This window comes from Cyrtonyx montezumae, unplaced genomic scaffold (genome assembly GCF_038088225.1).
Source record: "Cyrtonyx montezumae isolate F1298 unplaced genomic scaffold, pur_monq_1.0 scaffold_25, whole genome shotgun sequence".
Classification (NCBI taxonomy): domain Eukaryota; kingdom Metazoa; phylum Chordata; class Aves; order Galliformes; family Odontophoridae; genus Cyrtonyx; species Cyrtonyx montezumae.
In genome coordinates this window covers 1,060,001-1,081,720 of record NW_027071992.1, presented here as the reverse complement: position 1 = coordinate 1,081,720, position 21,720 = coordinate 1,060,001, and the positions used below count along the sequence as shown (strand labels likewise).

General features: G+C 40.0%; 1 protein-coding gene across 1 annotated transcript in view; it reads left to right on the top strand.

Annotated features, from left to right (window-relative positions):
* The first annotated feature begins 8,146 nt into the window (after positions 1 to 8,146).
* The window catches only part of TBCA (tubulin folding cofactor A), a 31,132-nt gene continuing 17,558 nt past the window's right edge, over positions 8,147 to 21,720 (top strand). The window contains exon 1 of the mRNA XM_065739839.1: positions 8,147 to 8,296. Coding sequence (XP_065595911.1) covers positions 8,244 to 8,296 — 53 coding nt within the window. The 5' untranslated portion in view covers positions 8,147 to 8,243. The remainder of the gene's footprint in view (positions 8,297 to 21,720) is intronic.

Here is a 21,720-nt window from a genome sequence, read left to right as displayed (position 1 = left end):
GCAGGGGAACTGGACTAGGTGCTCTCCAGATGTCCTGTCTACATCCTGCAATTCTGTGATTCTGTACGAGACAAATAATCCAAATGGCTATGTATATATACCAGACCTACATAGCATCAACTAAACTCTAGAGATGTTTTTCTCTTCAGTGTAAATGAATCCTAATAGGCACAGGCTAGACACCTAATATTGATGCAGCTTAAATTAAGCAAGATGAGATCTGCTTGAAAAGTATAATTAAGGTATAGCTGTTATCTCAAGGTCATAGTTCCCTGATCTGCTCATGTTTTCTACTGGATGAGGAATGATTGCTCCAGCATGTAGTTTGAAAGCTTTATATCAAAACCAATAAATTACATTTCTGCAAATAGAGATGTTTTCATTCCTTGCTGAAATCTAGAAATACGAAAATCCCATTAGGAAGTTTAATCAGGATAATTTTAGTAAAATCATCAGTGTTATATTAACTACATTGTGATGTTTACTTGTAATTATTTCCAGCATCTCCCACACCTCTGCGTCCTGTGTGTAGCAGAGAAGTAAAAACAGATCTGTATCTTTCACCTTCCTTGCCAGCAAGGAGCAGGGTTTCAGCATTACATTTTGTTCTGATTGAATGGCCTGAAGTGAGGGAAGGGAAAGTGACAGGCAAGAGAGCAGAGAGAAGGCTGAAGAGAGATTAAGGGAAAAAGAACACAGTGACTCAGTTTAAGTGTATGTGTTCTGGGTAGCAGACTTTTAGGGAATGGAAGTACTGTTAAGATTATCTGGCCTAACCTCCTGCACAGATTTCACCTGCATTTCATCTGGACCGAGCATTAGCTTTCAGTTAAACTAAAACATATCCTTGAATGAACATCTTATCATCACTGAAATATATCCAGCTCCCTCAAATATCAGTAGATTTACTGGTAGTTTATTGCTCGGTACTTATTATAGCCCCCTAATTCTATTCTGATTTTCTCTAGTTCAAGCTTCTAGTCATTAGATCCTACTGCTCCCTCTGAGTTGTGAACATGCTACTGCAAGAAACTGTTTCTCCGATCAAATTCTCTTTTTGGACTAAATATACATAACCCCACATGCCTTGCTGTATGGGATACATACTTTGCACATCATATCACTCCTATAGGTTTGTTGAGAGATTTACAAGCTTTTTTGTTCACTTTAGCATGTAGAGCTGGGCTTGTTATCCCTGTTGGGTTCTCACATTCCTAGATATTAATGCTCTCAATTAACATGTCTTTACATTCAAGGATAACACGTGCTCTCTGACAGCCCCAGCACTATAATCGAGCAACCATCACAATTCATCAGTACTTCACCAGGCTTACTGGTTTTCCAGGCTTGGGTTTTCATCCTGTTAGTCTGATGTAAGTTCTTTGCTCCTAAAAGTAAGATCCTGATTTTTACAACGTTGAAATTATGTATTTTATTTTACCAAGCAGTCCAAATTACTTTACAGAACTAATAAGTTCTTATTGCTTACAATGTTACCAACATTTGTGTCAACAGTATGCTTTTCTAGAAATTATTTTATATTTCCTGTTAGGTAATTAATTAATACATTGAATAGCTTAGGGCTGGTGTACAGATTCCTGCAATAACTCACTAAATAGTCCCACATTATTACAACAACCCGTTCACAAAACACCAATTTCCAAACTGTTTAACATGCATTATAGTGTTAATTTTTAACAACAGAATTGTGTGATTTCATGTCTGTTGCTTTACAGGGGCAAATTCTATCATGACTCACTTTGTCAACAAAAATTACTGTCCTATTAAAACAATATATATTTAATGGCCCTTAGACTTTTCAAATACTTTTCAAATACAGTTCCCTTTCAATGCTACATTCTATGGACACTAATTTCCTTTCTTTTAACTGTCTCAGGAGAGACAGAATATCATAGGTGGCACCAGAAGGAGTATTAGCATCATTTGCCTCCTTGCTGCCAGTTACTTTAAACTCCACTATTGTATGCTACCAATATGTTCCTGTCTGCTAAGCACTGGCAAAGATTGTTTCTTCTTTGGAGGATATTGTCCTGAGTGTTCATTATCTGGTAAGAATTGCAGTTCTCAGATGTGGCCAAAAGAGGAGGAATCCCCTTTGCAGGTATTTAAACTTTGCACTGAAGCATGTGATCAGTCAAACCCACACAGATGTCAGTTAATGTCCATAAGTTTCACAATGTTTTCTTGTATCTAACCACAGAAATAATTCAATAAAGATAATGTTGCACATTGTCACTCAGGAATCAAGCAGACTTTGAAGACCAAATTAAAAATAAATAAATCTGTGTAAAATTGTCCTCAACCCCCCCCAAAACAAACAAACAAACAAACAAAACAAAACAAAAAAACCCCTGAAGCTTCATAATGACTATTGGAAGGAAATAAATAAGCAAATATATACATATATGATAATAGATAAAATCCACCTTTCTTTTTGTTTTCAAAGAGATTGATCATATGGACTCCTAATGTATGAATTTAAACTTCAGATGTGAATTCGATCTTTCACTAGAAATTTTGTTACATCCAGTTATTGTCAAATTAGTACTTTGTTCTGTTTTATTCCAATTATAACTGCTTACACAATAGTCTTATTTTAAAATATTCTTCATTTAAAGATGTTAAATTAAAACAATAAAAATCAACTGTCTCACAGAATAAAAAGAAAGCAGATAAAATAATGCAAGTGACAGGTTCATAATCTCTGTATTGTGAAATAAACACTTTCAAGATTCAGTATGTTTTACAGTCTTAATGGCTGTTAGGTCTCCCTTGATTGACCCCGAATAAAATCTAACCAGGGGTGACAAAAAAATATGTCCATCAACATTGCTCATGCATTACAACATAAAAATTGACTGGAGTCATTGACTACAGGTAGCAATGAGCAAAACTACACAAGATAAATACTCTGGTTTGTGGATACTCATTCACTCCACTTTTGTCTGCCACCTTGATTTTTGGATTGGGCATTCATGGATAAAAGGTAGGTGATCTGAAAAAATCGTGTATGTCTTTTAAAAGACAGTATCATGTTATGTTACTCCCTTCACAGAAATTTATGTTACATGGTGTTAGACCATGGGCTAAGCTTAATGTAACATGATGCATTAAAAACTGCACATCATGGTTGTAATATGTGCCAGAACAATGAATTGTTATATCACATATCTCTTCATTTGTAAGCAGGGAACCCATGGAAATCATTTGCAAAGGGATATATTCTCCTTTTGATGCATGGACATAAATCCCTTTTTCCTTCACTACTTTCAGCTCTTCACCTAATGGTTGGACTGAGCTAGCAAAAGCTGTTTTTCTTTTTTTAAAAAAACCCTTGAGTTAGCTAAAAAGGTTTGAAATGTAGCTTAGTATTTATTATAGTCACAGCTTAACCCTCCTTAAAACTCTTTGAGAGATGTTTTTTAACCTGTGCTCATTAACAATGAAAAATTTGAACATTCAACATTGCTGTCCTGTCTACGCGTGGTAAACTACTGCCTAAAAAGTTTTCCTCTTAAGATTTCCTTCTGGTTTTACATCACCACATTCAGATGGATTACTTTCTTCTTTCACAAGTATGGATTAAATCTGAATCCACTCCTGGGGTGTTCAGTGAAACTACCAAGGCCGAAATGAGAATGGACATTCCCTCAAGATTTTTCAGCTTCTGCCCAGTAAGCCATTTCTCTCGGCTAATTTTCTAGTGTAATCAAGTTTCTCCTATAAGAAAATACCCAGCTCCCACTTGATTCCCTGTGTTCAGTGGGTAAGACAACTATCTAGGCAGCTGGAATGTGGGTGATGTTTCTGGAAGGTCCTTTTTACCAATGATGATTACCTGATAAGAAAGCAGATACAGAGATTTACACTGCAAGTACAGGCTCTAACCAGGGAGATTCATTCTTTTGCACTTCAATCTCCCTAGCTTTGTGTTAGCCAGCTGTACAGAGGTTAATTTTATCTACTGAATTTGTAAAAAAGTTGAGGAGATACAGCTAACCTTTATTCAAAATCTAATCTTATTTATCTATTACTCTTTAGGAAGGTTGAATGAAATTATCTTTTCCTAAAGAACAGATCAGAATAGAATTCAAAGACTAAATAATTTCTACAATTTGATTTCTCATAAATGAAAATTAAATTATATTCAAACTGCACAGATGGTTTTGATGGATAAACAAAATAGTATAAAACCTCACTAAGCATTTATGTATTAAAGTAGTAGTCTCAGTCCTCAGATGAAGTAAGCATAGTTTTAGCACAGTTATGAGCATGTTTTTTTCAAGCTATCAAAGCCAACTGGCTACAAACAATAAGATGGAAACTGTCGCTGAGGTTAGAAGATGTTAAAGGTGGCTGCATCTTATGCATGATACACTCTGGCCTCAGCAGCATAGGTGTTGAAAGGCTTTTAATTTGAACATCACCTGGTATTGGCTCTGTAGTCCAGATGAACTAGTGGTATATCACAAAATACCTCCAATTAAACAAAAGATCTAGCCCTGTTATTTCCATAACTCCATTACTATAGCCAAGAAAACATATTGCATGATTTGCTCCACACATCAGCATGGCTGGAGAACTAGCAAATTATCTTTAGGCATCCACCTCCCAGCAATGCTGTTTACACAATGACTTAGGATTACTACTTATGACAAATTTACCTGGAAGAAGGATACCAGAGTGCTACCACCCAAGCAGTGGTGGATCCTCTGCCCTACCATAGTCGGTGAGAGGGAGGGAATTTAAGAGATGAGGAGTAGAAACAGGACCCAGCTTGATTTCACAGGCAAACCCCATCCCTATCTATATCAATTCTCTACGTGCCCCTGTGTAATAAGTTTGAGGTTCTGGATCTTGATGGGAAAAGTTAGTCCACCTCACTAACCTTGCAGCGCAAGGTCCACCCAGGAGGTTGTCTAGGATGAATCAGTTAGCTCTATATCTCAAGACTGCCTCCACCAAGAAGGAAAGAAGGGTAATTGTCTTAGGCAGTTCTCACCTAAAAGGAATGCAGGGCCTGAAATATCAGTCAGATGCTATCTGTAGGGAAGTGTGCTGCCTCCCTGCGCACTGTTGGAAGTATGTGCTGTTTCAAGGCTAACAGTGAAAAATATGTAGTGCCTGAAACAAAAGTTACCTTCATTAATACTGCTGTTTCTAGGAAATTTTTTTCTCCCTACAGATATTTATTGTTCTGCACCAATCATGTCAAATATAGAAATGACACAGAAAAGACAACATTTTAAGCCCAAAGCAGCAATGCAGCTTGCTTGTACTGGATTGCATTTCTAAAGGGTGCATGGCACAAGTGGACATGCCACTACTTTGTAGTTGCTGAGAGAACAAATCCACCCTCACCATGATTTGCTGTAACTTACTGACCCTGGTGGAAAAGATCTGGATTTTAATTGAAGGAAGGGAGTGGGCACGTGCTGTCTTGCACCTATCAAAATACTTCTCTCACTGCATGGAAGGTGTCAGGTTTCTGTACCAGATAAACAGCACATCTGTAAATCGTACAGAGGACAGAGTGTGTTAACACCAGGACGCATGGTGTTATTTAGCTTGATTTGAAAATCTGTCTCTCTACAGAGACAACAAAGAAATATGTTTGTTTGTCCCACAGACTGTGGGAGGAGGCCACACTGATAATTCAGAGACCATCTGAGGCAGATGGTACAACCATGACTCTTAGAGAACAGTCTTACCCCAGTTAATGCCTCTGTGAATTCAAACTTGCAAGTGTCTACCCAGCTTATAAAAGAATCATAGAATGCCTTGGGTTGGAACAAGGCTTACAGCTCAACCACAGGATCTGATGGGAAGAGTTGCCAGCCACTAAATCAGACACTGGATCAAACTGCTGTCACGCTCCAATATAAAGGAGGGAAACTAGGTTCTTTATATGCATATGTATACCGGATGGCGAGATTAAGACACACTGGGTCAAAAGTTAGCCCTATCAGTTTATTACAATTACTAGTTGCTTAGGGATATGGGGAAGGGAAGGTGGGCGATAGAAAAGAGATGAAAAGCAAGGAGACCTGGCAGAAAGCAAGAAAGAGAGAGAGCACCACCGTTGTGGATCCAGCGAGGTCTGTAGTCCATCGATCTCAGGAACTCATCTGGTTACTACAGGGGACAGGAGAAATCTGAGAAGCTTCACAGCAAGCAGGCATTGTGCTGGGGTGGGGGGAGGTTCTTCCAAAGAGGTTTTCCCCTCAGGGAAGTCTCTTCTCCAAAGTCTTTGGTTTAGTGGTGCCGAGAAAACCGACCGAGCAACTCGACACACCAATGAGTTATGTCAAGCAGCTATTCTCCCCATTACAGCACTGGGTGCATGGGGGATCGCTCCACCAAACATGCACACCAAAGAGAGAAACGAATACATATTTAAAGGTATAGCACATGAATATTCATCACATTCCAAACTCTGGTTATCAAGGGGATTAAACCCAAGGGTCAATCTTGCTGAAAGTTTTTAAACCTTGAAGGGGGAGAGCTCCTCACCATCCCTGTGGGTGTTTTGTTTAAGAGAGACATCTATTTGGTTATCTCGTTGGGACAACAGGATGTCTGTCCTGCTTTCTTATCAACAAGTTTAGCTGCCTCCACATTCTTGTATTAGTTTGATTTATGTCCACCCCCATTTCTAAGTTTTGTTCTCTGTGTAACATATCTGGCCCAACAGATAAATCAACAGGGAGTAGCACCTTAGTTACCGTGTACAAGTATTATCAGTGATCAGCTTCGCAGTGATCAGCTTCTCCAAGCCATACCCCGAAAAAGACTACTTGTGCCTATTTCTGCTTATCTTTACAACCATAAACAGAGACATTGAGGTGCCATGACAACCAGCTAGATGATTTGCAGTTGTCAATTATAGTCTTATAACCAGAAAGGCCTCATGAAGCAAGCTTTGAGACAACAAAAGTAAAAACAGTTTCTGTTCTTCACAACTGCCCAGAGACCAATCCGGCCTGGCCTTGAATGCTTCCAAGGATGGGGCACCTACATCTTCTCTGGGTAATCTGTTTCAGTGCCTCACCACCCTATGAGTAAAAAATTTCCTCCTAACATCTAATGTAAATTTTGCTCCTTTAGTTTTAATTTGTTACCTCTTGTCCTTTTGCTATCTGTACGTGTAAAAAGTCAGCATCTCTTCTTTTTACAATTACTGTTTATAAGTACCTTTAAGTACTGATAGGTCACAATGAGGTCTCCCCAAATCTTTCTTTTCTCCAAGCTGAACAAGCCCAGCTCCCTCAGCCTTACTTCACAGGGAAAGAGGCTCCAGCCTCCTCATTGTCTTTGTGGCCCCCCTCTGGACACACTCCAAAGGCTCCATGTCTGCCTTGTGATGAGGGCTGCAGACCTGGATGCTCCATATGGGGCTTCACAAGAGCAGAATAGAGGGGGACGATCTCCCTCTCGCTGCTGGCCACCCCTCTTGTTGCACAATGAAGGATACTGCTGGTCTTCAGGACTATAAGAGCACACTGCTGGCTTGTGCCAACATTTCTGTTCATCAGAACCCCTGTGTCCCTCTCCACAAGGTTGCTCCCAGTGAGTTCTTCTCCCAGTCTGTACTCCTATCTGGGCTTGCCATGACATGCAGCAGCTTGCACTTAGCCTTGTTGAACCTCATTTGGTCCATGTGGACCTGCTTTTCAAGCCTGTCCAGGCCCTTCTGGATGGCATCTTTCCCTTCTGTGGTGTAAGCTGCACCATTCAGCTTGGTGTCACCGGGAAACTTGCTGAGGATGTGCTCAAACCCATTATCTAGGTCGCCGGTAAAGACATTAAAGAGCTTAGCCGAAGCCATGCTGGGTGCTGGCCCACCTGGTGAGCCTTACCATCAACTAAACACAAGCACAAAGGAAAAAAAGCCCTTCAACCACCGTTGAGCAACAACACCAGGGCGTTTTAAGTCGTTTCAGGGCTGAAAAATCTTCTTCATCCCGCCCTGCTTTAAGGATGGCAGTGGGGAACAGACCTCACCAGCGCTTCCATACCCCCAGAAGCCCCAGCCGCCGTAGGGATGGACTTCGGGGTTGGGGGAGCGGCACCGCGGAGCACCGCCTCCCCTCGGCCCGTCTCTCCTCCCCGCCGCCCTGGCTGGCCCCCGTCGTTCGGCGCATGCGGGCGGCCGTGTTGCTCAGTCACGGGCCTCCGCCGTTCCCACCGCGCCCTCCGCCTCTGCACCGTAGGGCCCCGCCATGGCCGACCCCCGCCTGAGGCAGATCAAGATCAAAAGCGGCGTCGTGAAGCGGTGAGTGCACGGAGGCTGCGGGCGCCGCTGGGCCCGGCTCGCGGCCGTGCCCGCTCCTCCGGCGCTGTTCATCTCGCGCGGGGGCGGCTGAGGCTGCGGCGCAAGTTGCTCAGCGGCTGCCGGCTTCTCCTGCCTCGGGAAGAGGCCTTCCTCCTCCTCCTCCGCCGCCGCCGCCACGGCTGCGGGGTTTTTGTTCCGGCTCTTGAGCGATTGGAGCGCCGGGGGCAGTCACACTGCCCTGCCGGGGTCCGAGCGGCCTTGCAGGACTCGTCGGGATGCAGCCGGCCTGGGCTGCTCTACCGAGCGAACGCTGAAATACTCGTCGGTCGGTAGTCCACGCTGCCAAGTTGGTTGTGGATTCGGTACCCGCCTCTCGGTTTTATCGGCTCTTAGCACCTCTAAGAAGCGTGTAGGTTATCCGTGTGAATCCTTCTTGTTATGATCATCAGGAATAGCCTTTGGTGTAAAATATTTGCTCGCAGGCGTTAGGGCGTGCTGAATCTGCACTGGCTCAGGAGTGGACAGGAGTTGCAATGCGTGCCAAATCAGGATGTCGAGTAGTATGGTCTCATGCAATCATCTGTGTATTATAACTTATTTCAGTTTGTAAAAGCTTAAGTGTAAAGTAGGCATGCTTTCTAACACCTTATCGGTTGGGAGGACTGCACTTAAGCGCTAGCAAAGTGACATGTACTAACATGTACAAAGGCTTTTTATGTTTGAGTTCCTGGTCTCAAAATGCAGAGCAGGTCTCAAGTGCTGCTGTAAACAAGAATCTCATGTTGTGGTTCCAATACCCGATTTCCCGTCACTGTGCAGGGTGTGCAGATCATGGACTCATGCTGTTTTTCAGCCAGGAATTTTTAGTGCAGTCTGATGAAATGATTGGGCGGATGCTTTTTGCTTGGAGTTCCTTCTGTGACCTGGGTTATGCTTACTGGCCTGGCTGGACAGCAACATTGTAAATGCTTCTTCCCATATTTAAGTGAGTGGCGTTCTGTGTCTGTGTTTCATCGGCGGGGTGGTCTGAAGTGTGTAAAAGCTACAAGTGCTAAGGCTATTTTTTTGTGTTCTTTCATTTAGTCAAAAGAGTAATTTATTGGTGTCTTCTGAGGGAGCTGATGTATCTGATAAAACACAGAATGATCTGATGGTTTGAGTTGGAAGGGACCTTTAAGATCATCTAGTTCCAGCACCCCTGCGATAGCAGGGACACCTCCCTTAAGACCAGGCTGCTCAGAGTCCCATCCATCCATGTTTCCAGGGAGGGGGTATTCACAGTCTCACTGGGCAGCCTTTTCCAAGTCAAGAATATCTCTTCTAGCTTTGCCTTTTATGACCTGGTGAGAGACCACTCTTTCTCATAATCTCAAAAGTGCAGCCTCTAAAATGCTTAGGTTATTAACTACTGTGGTAAGATTATTTGCTAAATTACAATGTGGAAGTATTCTCCAGCTTATTATTTCCGACAACAGGCATCTTTTATTAAGAAACTCAACTTGAATAATCAAGAACCACCCACTGTGAAATGAATGAAGTGTGTTCTCCAGAGAGCAAGGTGACTTTCTTTACCAGTGTTGTGCCTTAACAGAATGACAATACATCCCTGACTTGGGAAATGGGCTTTGGAAAAGAAATGATGATTGTGTTTTACTTTTTTTTCTTATTCAGGCAAATGAAATTATTTGTTAACTTAAAGCAAAGTCTTAAGGAGTGAGAAGTTAATAAATAGTGAACAAACAGCAGACCTAATGGACCAGCACTAAAGGCAGAGTCCCTTTTTGTCAGCGCCAGCTGTAAGCCTTTAACACCTCATTTCAAAGAGACACAGTAAGCAAAAGCCCTAAAAAGGTAATCTTTCTTTTCAAATAACATTTAACTCTTAAAAAATGAAATATGGAAGTGTGAACAAGAAATGTCAAGTAGTTTGTAGAAGTTCCTGTAGTAGCTTGTTGCTGCTGCTTGATAGTTTAACTGAAAGAACTACATGATAATACCTAATAGCTTTTCAGATGACCATTACTTCATATAGTATCACAAAAGCTACCTGAACAAGATTTTCCTTCAAGGCTGTAGACTACAAAACAGGAGGTGTGCACCAGGTAACAAGGCCTAGTCAGAACTGGTGCAGGCCTGTATACTAGCATGTTGAATACTTGCCATTTGGCTATGCCACTTTGGGCCTGAAAACAGTCCTATGGTCCCAGTGCAATCATGCAGGAAAGATAACAGTACATGGAGCTAGCTTGGTGTCTGTATGCCATTGTCCTCAGTGCTTCTAGATCTGAGATAAGTTTACACTTCTCAGTTTAAATTTCTCTGCTTCTGCAGTTTCAGTGAGTCTGAGAGAGCTGATTAGAACAGAGTAGTGTGTCACAGAGGGTCTGTTGTGGGGCAGATTCAAACGTTTCAAAACAATGGGTGAGATATTGAAGCAACCAGTGTAACATGTTACGGGCTGCCACTGATAAATTATGAGCTGCAGTAGCAGTAATGCATGCGAGTGCCAGCAAGATGTGTACCAGCCCGAGTCTTCTTCCACCAGCAGGGTGGCACAGTGCTTACCAAAAGAGGTAAGAGACACAGAGGTGTCCCTATCCTGGTGGAGGAAGAGGAACACAGCTTTGCGTCTCTAACCTCCCTGTTCTCCTTCAGGCTCTTTTCCTTTCTCTTACCACATGTCCCGATATGTTTTGATTTCTGACATTTAATATGATTTGGGTGTGGAGTCAAGTACTACAGTCAGGTATGCTTAGCATGTTCTTTTCCATTATTTTGTTTAGTGTAGCTCTTCCCTTTGTTGACTTAATCCATGGAAATCCATGGATTTTTGTTTTAATACTATTACAGTATTGTTGCATCTGAGTTACAAAGTAAGCTGCTGAAGTTGCTATTATTAGTCCAGTTACAATTATAAATAATATACTTTTTTTTCTCCACCTTTTATTTGAATTTTCTGTACATGATATGTTCAGTGTATGTTGGAAAATGGTTCTTTGTTACCTTAGAATGAGTTTTACTCACCTCTCTGGACTGCATTCCTTTGATCACTGCTTGACTGTAGTCAAACTGTTCGCTGTTCTTGGGTATTTCCATACCTTTTTGTGCCTCTGTTTTCAGGGGCTCTGCTATCATCCTGCTCTTATTTGATCTTCTGTGCTTTTTTGTTTTGTTTGTTCAAAATTAGAAACAGCTCATTCTTACTAAAATACACTTTTAGTGAAAGAAAGCCAATACAGTAATGTCATGCTACTTAATTATATGAAACTGAGCAAAAGCATGAAGTGGAACCTGGTCAGAATTATTGTTAAACAGTTAGAAGAAGACTCTTGGCTGGCCAAGACAAGCCCAGGCAAAGCCTAACTATTCCTGAAAACTACTTTGTTAGCTGATACAAATTCTTTGGCCGCTTAAGAGTAATGATAACAAAATGTTTAATAAGTTACAGCATGAAAGTATAGGGACAGTTTAGGGACACTTTGTAGGTGGGTAGTCGTCTGAAGTGGAAGTATTGCCAGTTGTGACAGGAGAAGACTTAACTTTGGGCCTGGTCTTATACCAACCTACAGCTGAGCTGCTGTGTCACAGCTTCCTCCTTTGAGGGTCACACATTTGTGTATTTCAGGGTGTTGATATGCTGAAAAGACTTAAAGAAAAATGTTATTTTGAAGGATGTGGCCTGCTAGGACAAGATTGCCACACAGTTGTATGCAAAATGTGTGATGAATTCAAGTACAGTCAACAGGATTAAGATTTGCTTTTTGCTGTGTGAATAAGGAAGTACTCTCAGTTTGAGTTTTGTTTGGTAACAGTACCCAGATCTATAGACAGTCTGCAGTAGCTGGCCTACTATAAGGAAAGGTAACAATTTTTCAAGGCTCATTAGAGCCCATGTGCGCAGGCTTAAAGTTAAATTTCTTGTTTTCTTCTTGGTAACCCTGCAAATCTTTTTTAAAATTCCACTTCTGTTTCCAGCAGAATAGTACTGTGATTAAGCACGTTAGACCTTAAGTTAGTTTGATGCATCCATAGAAACTGTACTTTTATTGTATAGTCTGAGCACATGAGACGTGGACTGTTTATAGCTTGGTTTTCATAGTTCTTAGTGACAGCAGCAGCTGCTCACTTCTGCAGCAGTTGCACACAGGTGCAGGAAGAGGGATGGTTCTGTCCCACTCCACCTCTCCTCAGACTAGAAGCTTTGTTCAGTACTCCATACTACACCTTCTGTACATGTGACTTGAGTAAATTTAGGAACATTCATATTTTCCCCTCATTCAGAACTAGAGATTCTATATAGGTATTTATTCATAATGTTTGAGAGGACACATAGAGTACTAATAAACATACCAAAAACAACTGACTTAATACTTCAGTTAATTTCCCTTGTATTTTTCTGAGTTTCTGCACTGAATTTAGTCTGTGAAGCTGTTTTTTCAAGCACATTTAGAGCTCAGACTATACAAGTATATCAAAATAGTTAAGGGTCAAGAACCACTAGGATGTTCTGAATTTTCTTGACATTTTGTTTATCTGTTTTTAATCAATTGCTGTAGCTCATTCTTTTCCTATGAGTTACCTAACTCATCACTTTTTTTTTAAGTATAAAGGAGCTGTTTAATGTGAGATTTTTTTTAATCTGTGTATCTCTTTGTGTATCCTTCTCAAGAGACTTTTCTGTTGTAGTTCTGGATAATTTACTTACCTTTGTGTTTCTTCCTTGTTACGTATTAATGAAGGGAACTTTAAATGGGTAGAATTGCTTGCATTTTCAGCCAAAATTAATAGCCAGGTGGTTGCATACTTTAATTAGCCAGCATTCAGATAAGTAGATGTGAGGAGTGTGAATATTTGTTGTATTTGTTATTTATGTCTTAGGAAGAAGTACTTGTTTAATCACTTCAAAATAGTCTTACTCTCAGTAATCCAAGCTCAGAAACTTGCTTTGGAGTAAATGAATTGATCTTAAAATAAATAAATAAATCTTATACTCATTTCAGATCAGCAAGGGTTTTAAAAACTACTGTGAACAAAGTAAGTTGGGGCATGTGAAAATAGCACTGATATTTGCCCATAGTTTCCATCTGGTTAAATGGAAGTGACACCAGTAGATTAGAATGAGACTAAGACAATTCACATTGCAATTGTGTTAGTTTAACTTTAACAATCTTTTAACACTCTTGTTTAAATGTGGCTGACATACCATAATTACAAATCTACAAGCCTTGATTATAGAATTTTACATCATGAACCTATGGGGAAAGTGTATTGATTTTTGTGAAGCAGCCCTTTTTAAAACCACCTTTCTGAAACTATGGAATCGTCCTAAGGTTGCTTTTTTTGCCTGTAGCAATGGTATTGATACTGCTTTTTCTCTTTGTAAAATATCATCATTCTAAGTTACACTGTCATGGTTAATAAAGAAAGTTCTGAAAGTTACACAATACAGTTGATTTCTTTTGTAAACATAAATCTAAACTTTTAAAAGTTTAAATTATTTTACTGCTGAGCTCAGGATACATTTTGTACAGGTCACGTGCAAACATTGCAGAGAATGTAAATATTTGTTGCTGCATGGTGACTCTTGCTAACTCAAGAACAAAAATAGTTAATTTTCTTGGTTACCAGGGACTACGCTACCTCTGGTGAAGATCTCACATTTCTTCCATGTTCTGTATACCACACAAATTGTGACTGCTTCTGTGCTTGTTTCACATTAGTCGTGGGCACCAGTTCTGACTCTTATAAATTTTTAAGAAACTTGTGTCTCCTTTCTTTATTCTCATTATAATTAGAAGATTTTGTGTAGCAACTGCCGATTCACTTGACTGATGGAAGGGGCTGGGATATCCTGTATTACGTGGGTATAGGGGAATGATCTGCAGAGCGGCTCAGCTATTCTGAGTCAGCATGATAAAGCTATTTCATGTGTTTACACTGCTTATCCAAGAGCACAGGAATTCAGGAGAGTCAGTGCACTGTGTGCAGTGTTGCATACATGCTGACTCTGTTTCCAAATTAAATAATGCTCATGCACTTTGAGAAAGGTTGTTGCAGCTGGTGTCTGGGGTTGTCACCAGCTCCATCCTGGAGTTTTAACAGTACACCCTATAAATTGGGTCCACTTCTGGACAGATTTGTTAGTCCAGAGCTACTTAGATATGGTTCAAATACCTCCTGTAGCACTCCTGGCATCATACAGAAAGTCTTGAGCTGGCCATGCATTTGAAGACTGCTACAGTCTTCAGGAATTACTTTCTGTCCTGTGTAAAAACTTCTCTGTGTGAACTAGATTAAAACACTGCAACTGCATTTACATAGTACTGTCTGACTTAACATCTGTTAACATACAGCTCAAATAATTTAAGGGTAACTACAATCTGATTCTATTCTCCAGAAGCACTGCTAATTTTTTTTTTTTTTAGGATTTCTATTTTTGTGTGTTTTTAAATGTATGCTTTCTTTTAAATTTCAGGACTACCAAACAACATACACATAAATTAAAAAAAAAATTATATTTCTTTCTTTAAACAGCTGTGAGAAGAACACTATTTTTGCTTATTTTTTTCTCTTGTGAAAATTGCATAGATTCTTTTCAAAAATGATCTTTATTTCATTTGTTTTACCTTTCTGAGTAAACATAGACTTTGGTTGCTTTTGGGGAAAATTTAAATTAGTAATGCCTAGACTTCTGAGAGATTGAGTTCTTCATACTTCTTCCTCCATTTTTTCTTCTGAAAAGAAAAAAAAAAGAAAAAACCAAAAACACCTGGGTCAAGCCAACCTTGCTATCATTACAAGCTAGGGAATGTAAGGATGGAGCACAGTCCTACCAAAAAGGACTTGGCTGATGAGAAGCTGGAGATGAGCCTGCAGTGTGCACTCACAAACCTAGAAAGTCAACTGTATCCCAGGCTGCATCGGAAGAAGCATGGCCAACAGGGTGAGAGCAGGAGTACTCTGTGCTGGTGGGACCTCACCTAGAATACTGCACCCAAATACGGAGTCATCAGTACAGGAGAGATGTGAACCTGTTTGGAGCACATACCAAGAAGGGCTACAAAAGTTATCTGAGGGATGAAACACCTCTCCTATGAGGACAAGCTGGAAGAACTGGGGCTGGTCAGCCTGCAGAAGAGAAGGCTTTGGGAAAACCTAAGAACAGGGGCTATAGAAAAAAGAGGACAGGCTCTTTTGCAGGGTCTGTTGTGGTAGGACAAGGGGAAATGGTTTCAAATTAAAAGAAGAGAGATTTAGATTGGAAAAGGCTTTTTTTTTTTTTTTTTTTGAAGGAGAAGGCTTTTTTTACAATAAGGGTGGTGAAGCACTAGAACAGGTTACTCAGAGAACTGGTGGAGGCCTCGTCCCTGGAGATCAAGAGGATGCTGGACCAGCTTTTTAGCAACCTGATTTAGCTGTAGGTGTCTCTGTTCATTGTAGGGGAATTGTACTAAATGGCCTTTAAAGGTCAGAAGTATTAATTTTGTGTGCTGAATCAGATCTCCGAGGGAGAAATAAAAACAAAAAAACAATTATATGGTAATGCTTGATATATAGAAGATGTTATAGCTGCACTAGCAATCCCTAATATAAATGGCTTGACTTTAAATATTATTAAATTCCTTACAATGGATAAGTGGAGATCTTATTCAGGATCAGGAGACCCATCCTATTTTCCTTAAACTGTATTGGTGTTTCTCCTAATCCATTGTGAACTGACTAGAGACACAGTATGACTTTAGTTCAGCTTTGATCAGCCCTGTAACGCTTCCATTTTGCTTTTCAGATCTAACAGGGATTGGTAGAGTTATGGTGGTGTGGTAGTTGTTTGTTGCCCCACTAGAGGCCCCATTTATTATTATTCTGTGTCTAGAAGTGAAGTTCTGGGATTCCTTTACACTTAAAATCCTCAGATTCTGTTGCATTCTGTTCTGTGCCTTGCTCCCAGAATTTTTACTTCTCCAGAATCTCTTCAGGATGAGTTGATAAACTTTCTACTTCTCTACAAGTATTCTCTTCAGGCTGTCAGAGATTCAGTTCTTTTGCAGGTGCAGTTCCCCTTCCCTTCTTTGCTTCTAACCAAGTTGCTTCTAGCAGTACTTACTTCAGCTAATCCATTGCCCCAGCCAGCATTATCTGCTTTTTTTGAGGAGAACACAAGTTAACTTTCACCCTGGCTGCCTTCACTGAATTCATTTCTATATCTTCCCTGCTGTGTGTTGCCTTAGGCTGCTGGTATTCAGTAACACCTTAGTCAAGCAGAATTTGTTATTAAAGGAAAAAATCAGCATCAGCTGTTGCTATGGAAAGATTTGATAAATAAAATGTTTGCAGGATTTTGTACTGTGAGATCAGGAAAACAGCTGGCAACAGTTTGGGAAAAAGTCAAAAACCCTGGAGATAGAGGGATATCTAAAATTTTAAGTAAAAAATGAATATTGTGTCTTTTAATCTAATAAAAAGATGCTATAGAATGTTAAAAGGATGTTATTTTTAAACCAAAACGATTTTCTGACTTCTAAAATGCACTGTAACTGATTTTCATTATCTTCTCAGTAACAATTTCTGACAAATGCCAAGCTTGCAATGTTAACCTGAAAATGTCATAGTGACTCAGGTCTGTAAGTTACAGATGCAGGAAGGGTAAAATGACTTATATACTTGTTTGTGGTTATATCACAATTTTACTCAGAGTCATCTTTTTTGATGATTTTCACAGCATGAAGAAAATTAATGCATAAACATAGATCTGGCCGAAGTTGGAACCTACGGCAGTCGGTGTTACCTGTGTTAACTATTGTATTTCTTTCCACCTTTCTTCCTTGACTTTTTCCCCTAGGCCTAGATCTGTAATGCAGGTGAGCTTACATAGCTTCTTTGAAACCAAGAATGTGGTTTATATATAGTGATAAGCAGATCTGGGACCTGATACCTCGAACTGTACAGCACCAGTGTTACTGCAAATATTGAATTACTTGTGCTGTAAATGTGCACAATGTTAATACACGGTTAGTTATGCTGTAACTAACAACTACAAAAAAACCCAATACTCTGTGCAGTTACATCACTTTTGATTTTTAGGTAGGATTTTCAGCATAGGTATTTCATTACCTACTCAATACATTTTGTCAGCTTTGAGTTTTCTATGTACTTAGTATATGTGCTTATACACTAAGGTTAATGTTAACATTAGTTTTGAAGAGATTGTAGAATCATAGAATTGTCGAGATTGGAAAAGATCTCTGAGATCATCCAGTCCAACTATTCACCTATCCCCAGTACTTTGCACTGAACCATGTCCCTCAGTACAACATCTGAATGTTTCTTGAACACCTCCCAGAATCTCCCCTGCTGCAACTTGAGGACACTTCCTCTAGTTTTATCACTAGTTACATTGAAGAAGAAGCTGACCCCCAGCTTGCCACAGCCTCCCTTCAAGTACTTGTAGAGAGTGGTAAGATCTCCCCTGAGCCTTCTCTTCTCCAGACTAAATAGTCCCTGTTCCCTCAGGTGCTCCTCATTAGACTTGTGCTCCAGACTCCTCACTATGTGTTGCTGTTCTCTGAACGTGCTCCAAGGCCTCCGTATCTTGCAGTGAAGGGCCCAAAACTGAGCACAGTAGCAACCTCATCAGTGCTGAGTACAGAGGGATGATCACTTCCCTGCTCCTGATGGCTGCACTTGATATCAGTGGGTATCAGTGGAGATGGGGGAAGCATACCAAGAGTAGTAATGTGTGCTTGCACTGTTTTTATTTTACCATTTTTACTTGGAATTCCATTATTATTTTCTACCTGTTAATGTGTCTCAGAAAAGTGGGAAGTTCTCATCCACATAGTACAGATGTTTTTAATTTCATTACGTAAAAAAACTTGTGTCTAACAGGAGATAAAAGATTAAAGAAAGCCTCCTGCTGCGTTGTCCATTGTGCGTATTTCATTTTCGTTTGTCTAACTTAAGATAAAATTCTGTGTTCTTCCTATGACTCACTGGTCTGAGGGGTAGCTCTGCTTGCTCCTCCAGATGGGAATGCCAGAGGTGACATATAAGGAACAAGGTAGGAACGCTTGTATTTTTGGGAAATGGGAAAGGAGAGGAATCTGAGGCTTTTTCAGTAGAAGCCAGAAGTTGGAACAGTCTCCTGCAAATCTACGCCCTGCATAGGTTAGGATTGTAGCCTCCTGGGAAGTCATTGTCACTGTAAATTTGAAGGTCTCATTCTGGGCCTTGCCTTCACCACTTCTCTGGTCTCTGACGTTAGTCTCAAATCTTTTGCTGAGCTTGCTCAATTTTCTTAATGCGGGGGAAAAACTGTCAGGTTATTTTCTTACTTTGTTAATTTCCTGGTTTGGTGAGCTGAATTTGGCTCAAGGAGATAGTTGTTTGAGCATTAGTGTTGGCAGGGACATATGCTGGGGTCAGGGAACAGATCTCTGTTGAGCAGTGGTCAGTTGTTTGACTGTCTTGAACCATCTTGTGTTTACTTTGCTTTTTGGCTTCAGGAATGGAGAGTAAAAGGGGAAGAGTGAGGAAGTAAATCGTATTAGTATGAAGAAGGTAGTTAAGGAATTACTTTTTCTTCTTTTTTCTCTGGGTTCTAAGGTTCTCTCATCTACTTAGCTTTTATTATTTTTTTTTAATACAGAATGTGACAATTCTGGAATTGATTAAGTTATGTGAAAATCAAATGTGTTGAGGATTTTAAGAGGGCAGCAGCCATAGCCAGGAACTGAACTATCATCTGTTAAACACTGGTTGTTTAGGCTTGTTCTTCAGTGTTATGAAGTCTTTAACTTGATTTTTGGAGGCAGGTACACCACAAAAAATGCCAATTTAGATTTTATATTCTCTCCCTAATTGTTAAGTACTGGATACCACTGCTGCCAAGGTCCAGTCTAATTAGATCTTATGTTTCTTCCTGGAGAATGTGGTGAAATGCTTTTACTTTGGGTTATTTCTTTGCTATTTCTGGGGTCATGGACTTCTGCTCGGGGTCCAGTAGATAACTAAGGAAAACAAGATTATTATGAGTAGATCTAAACTGAATATGTGGAAGTCTTCACTGAAAATTTATGTGACAGTCTGTAGGTTGAAATGGAGACTTGAAGCATGAAAATCACCTAATATTAGTAGCATGCAATTTGCCAGTTTTTACATTTATTAATTATTTTAAAGTGTGCAAGGAGAGAAAAAAATTGAGAATTTTTTGGTAGTAGATTTATTTTAAAAGCAGAAATACTAAAGGAAAATTCCAGTCATTAGTTGATATCTGGATTATATGCCAGTTGTCTCTAACCAAAAGCTCTCTCATACTTTCTGATGTTCCATTGAACTGTAAAATTTGCCAGAAAGAAGAATAGGACATGTAAAATGTAAAATATACATAAAATTAAACTTCCTTTTCATGTACTTTTTTTTATAACATCTGATCCAACTGTAATATTTACTATTCTGTTCACTTAGCTGGTGACAGTCTCTTCTGTATAACTTTTAAATAACTTACTAGCAGTGATTGTGTTAACTTCTTAAAATCATTAAAGTATCTTAAAATCTGAGACCTTATCTTGAAACTTTAAGATAAAGATTGAATTGCAAAGAAAAAGCTTTATGGCCAGAAGGCAGATATTTCCAAAGCTGAAAATCAATTGAGAGGGAAGGAGATCCAAAAAATCATAAAATCAAAATTGCTTTTTTATCATTTCTAGTGGATGATGATAGAGTAGAAATAGAAATCACTTATGTAACCTAAGTAATCATTTTTTAACATGACTAGATCCATGTGAAGGGAAAAGTTGTGTTTTAAAGTGGTTATGTCATTGACAGAGTAACAATCTTATCATGGTCTCAGGCTCTGACATGAAGGTAGTTCTATCTCTTCTGTTTATCATAGAATCATTTGAGTTGGGAGGAACATTCAAAGGTCATCCATCTCCCCTGCAATGAACAGGTACACCTACAGCTAGATCAGGTTGCTGAGAGCCTGACCCAGCCTGACTTTGTGTGTCTCCAGGGATGGGTCATCCATCAGTTCTCTGTACCAGTGACTCACTACCCTTATCGTAAAAAACTTCATATATCCAATCTAATTCTTTCCTCTTTTAGTTGGAAACCATTTCCCTTGTCCTTCCACAACAGGCTCTGTTAAAGAGTCTGCCCCCTTCTTTCTTATATCCTCTCTTTAGTAACTTTCACAGGATTAACTGCAGTGAATGTGTATGCTTTTAGGTGAGCTTTAAGAAGCTGTGATGTTCATGGTAATATTTTGAAGGCTGTAGGGCTGTAGTTCTTGGAACAGGGGGGAAGACTGTGAATACCTGAAATTAAGGAAGTTAGAGACTGGATTTTATTCATCTCCTCTCCATGCCCTAAAGAGGGGCTAAATTAAGAGAGTTTTTTTATAGGCATAGTCATTGAGTTTTTGGAATTTTGAGGGAAGATGGGATGAAGAACCTTGTGATGGGATGATCCTATACTTCCTGTACTTCTTACTGCAGATTTCCCAAAGAATTTACATTAGATAAGAGGAATGTTTGACTTGCTCTCTTTATACATACGAAATGCAGATAGGGAATAAAAGGAGCAGATCCATGTTGGACTTTGAATGCTTAAACAATGTATAGACTTATCGACTAAAACTGGAGTGAAAAGGCTTCCCTAGCCACTTCCCAAAGACTATCTCAGAGTAACTCTAAGACTTAGGATTAATACATCGGCAGCTCTGAAAGTAATGCCTCCTATTTTATGGTGGTGGACCATGATATCAGAGACAGATGTTGGTGGTTTGCCAGTAGAGGCTGAACCTTCCCACCAACATTCCATGATGTTTTGTTGCCATGTGACAAAGTGGCATCTGACATGAAAGTGTGAATGAAACAAAGGTTTGGAATTGAATTCCTCCATGTGGAAAAAATGACACCCATTGACATTCATGTAGTCTTGCTGAATGTTTCTGGTGATCATGCACTGGATAAGAGCACAGTGAGGCAGTGGGTGGTGTGTTTCAGCAGTGGCGACAGCAACATGAAAGACAAGCCATATTCCAGATGGCCATGGACAGCTGTCACAGAAATGAAGATGGTCTCTATCAACTTATGATATGATTTGGCAGATTATGACCAGGGGACTGTGTACAGAGCTGAGCATCAGCTTCGATGTGTGGGAAATGGTGGTGGCAACACTGGAATATTGCGAAGTTTGCACCAGGTGGGTCTCATGAATGCTCACACAGGAAAAGAAATGCATATGCAAGTTTGTCAGGGCCTACTGAACCAGTATGAGATGAAAGTGAGTTTCCTGGATTGCATCATCACCAATGTTGGGACGTTGGCACTAAGAAACAGAGTCCAAATGGCAGTCCATGGAGTGGCAAGATGTGAATTCTCCATCAAAGAAAGGTTTTAAGATGAAGCCCTAAGTGGGTAAAG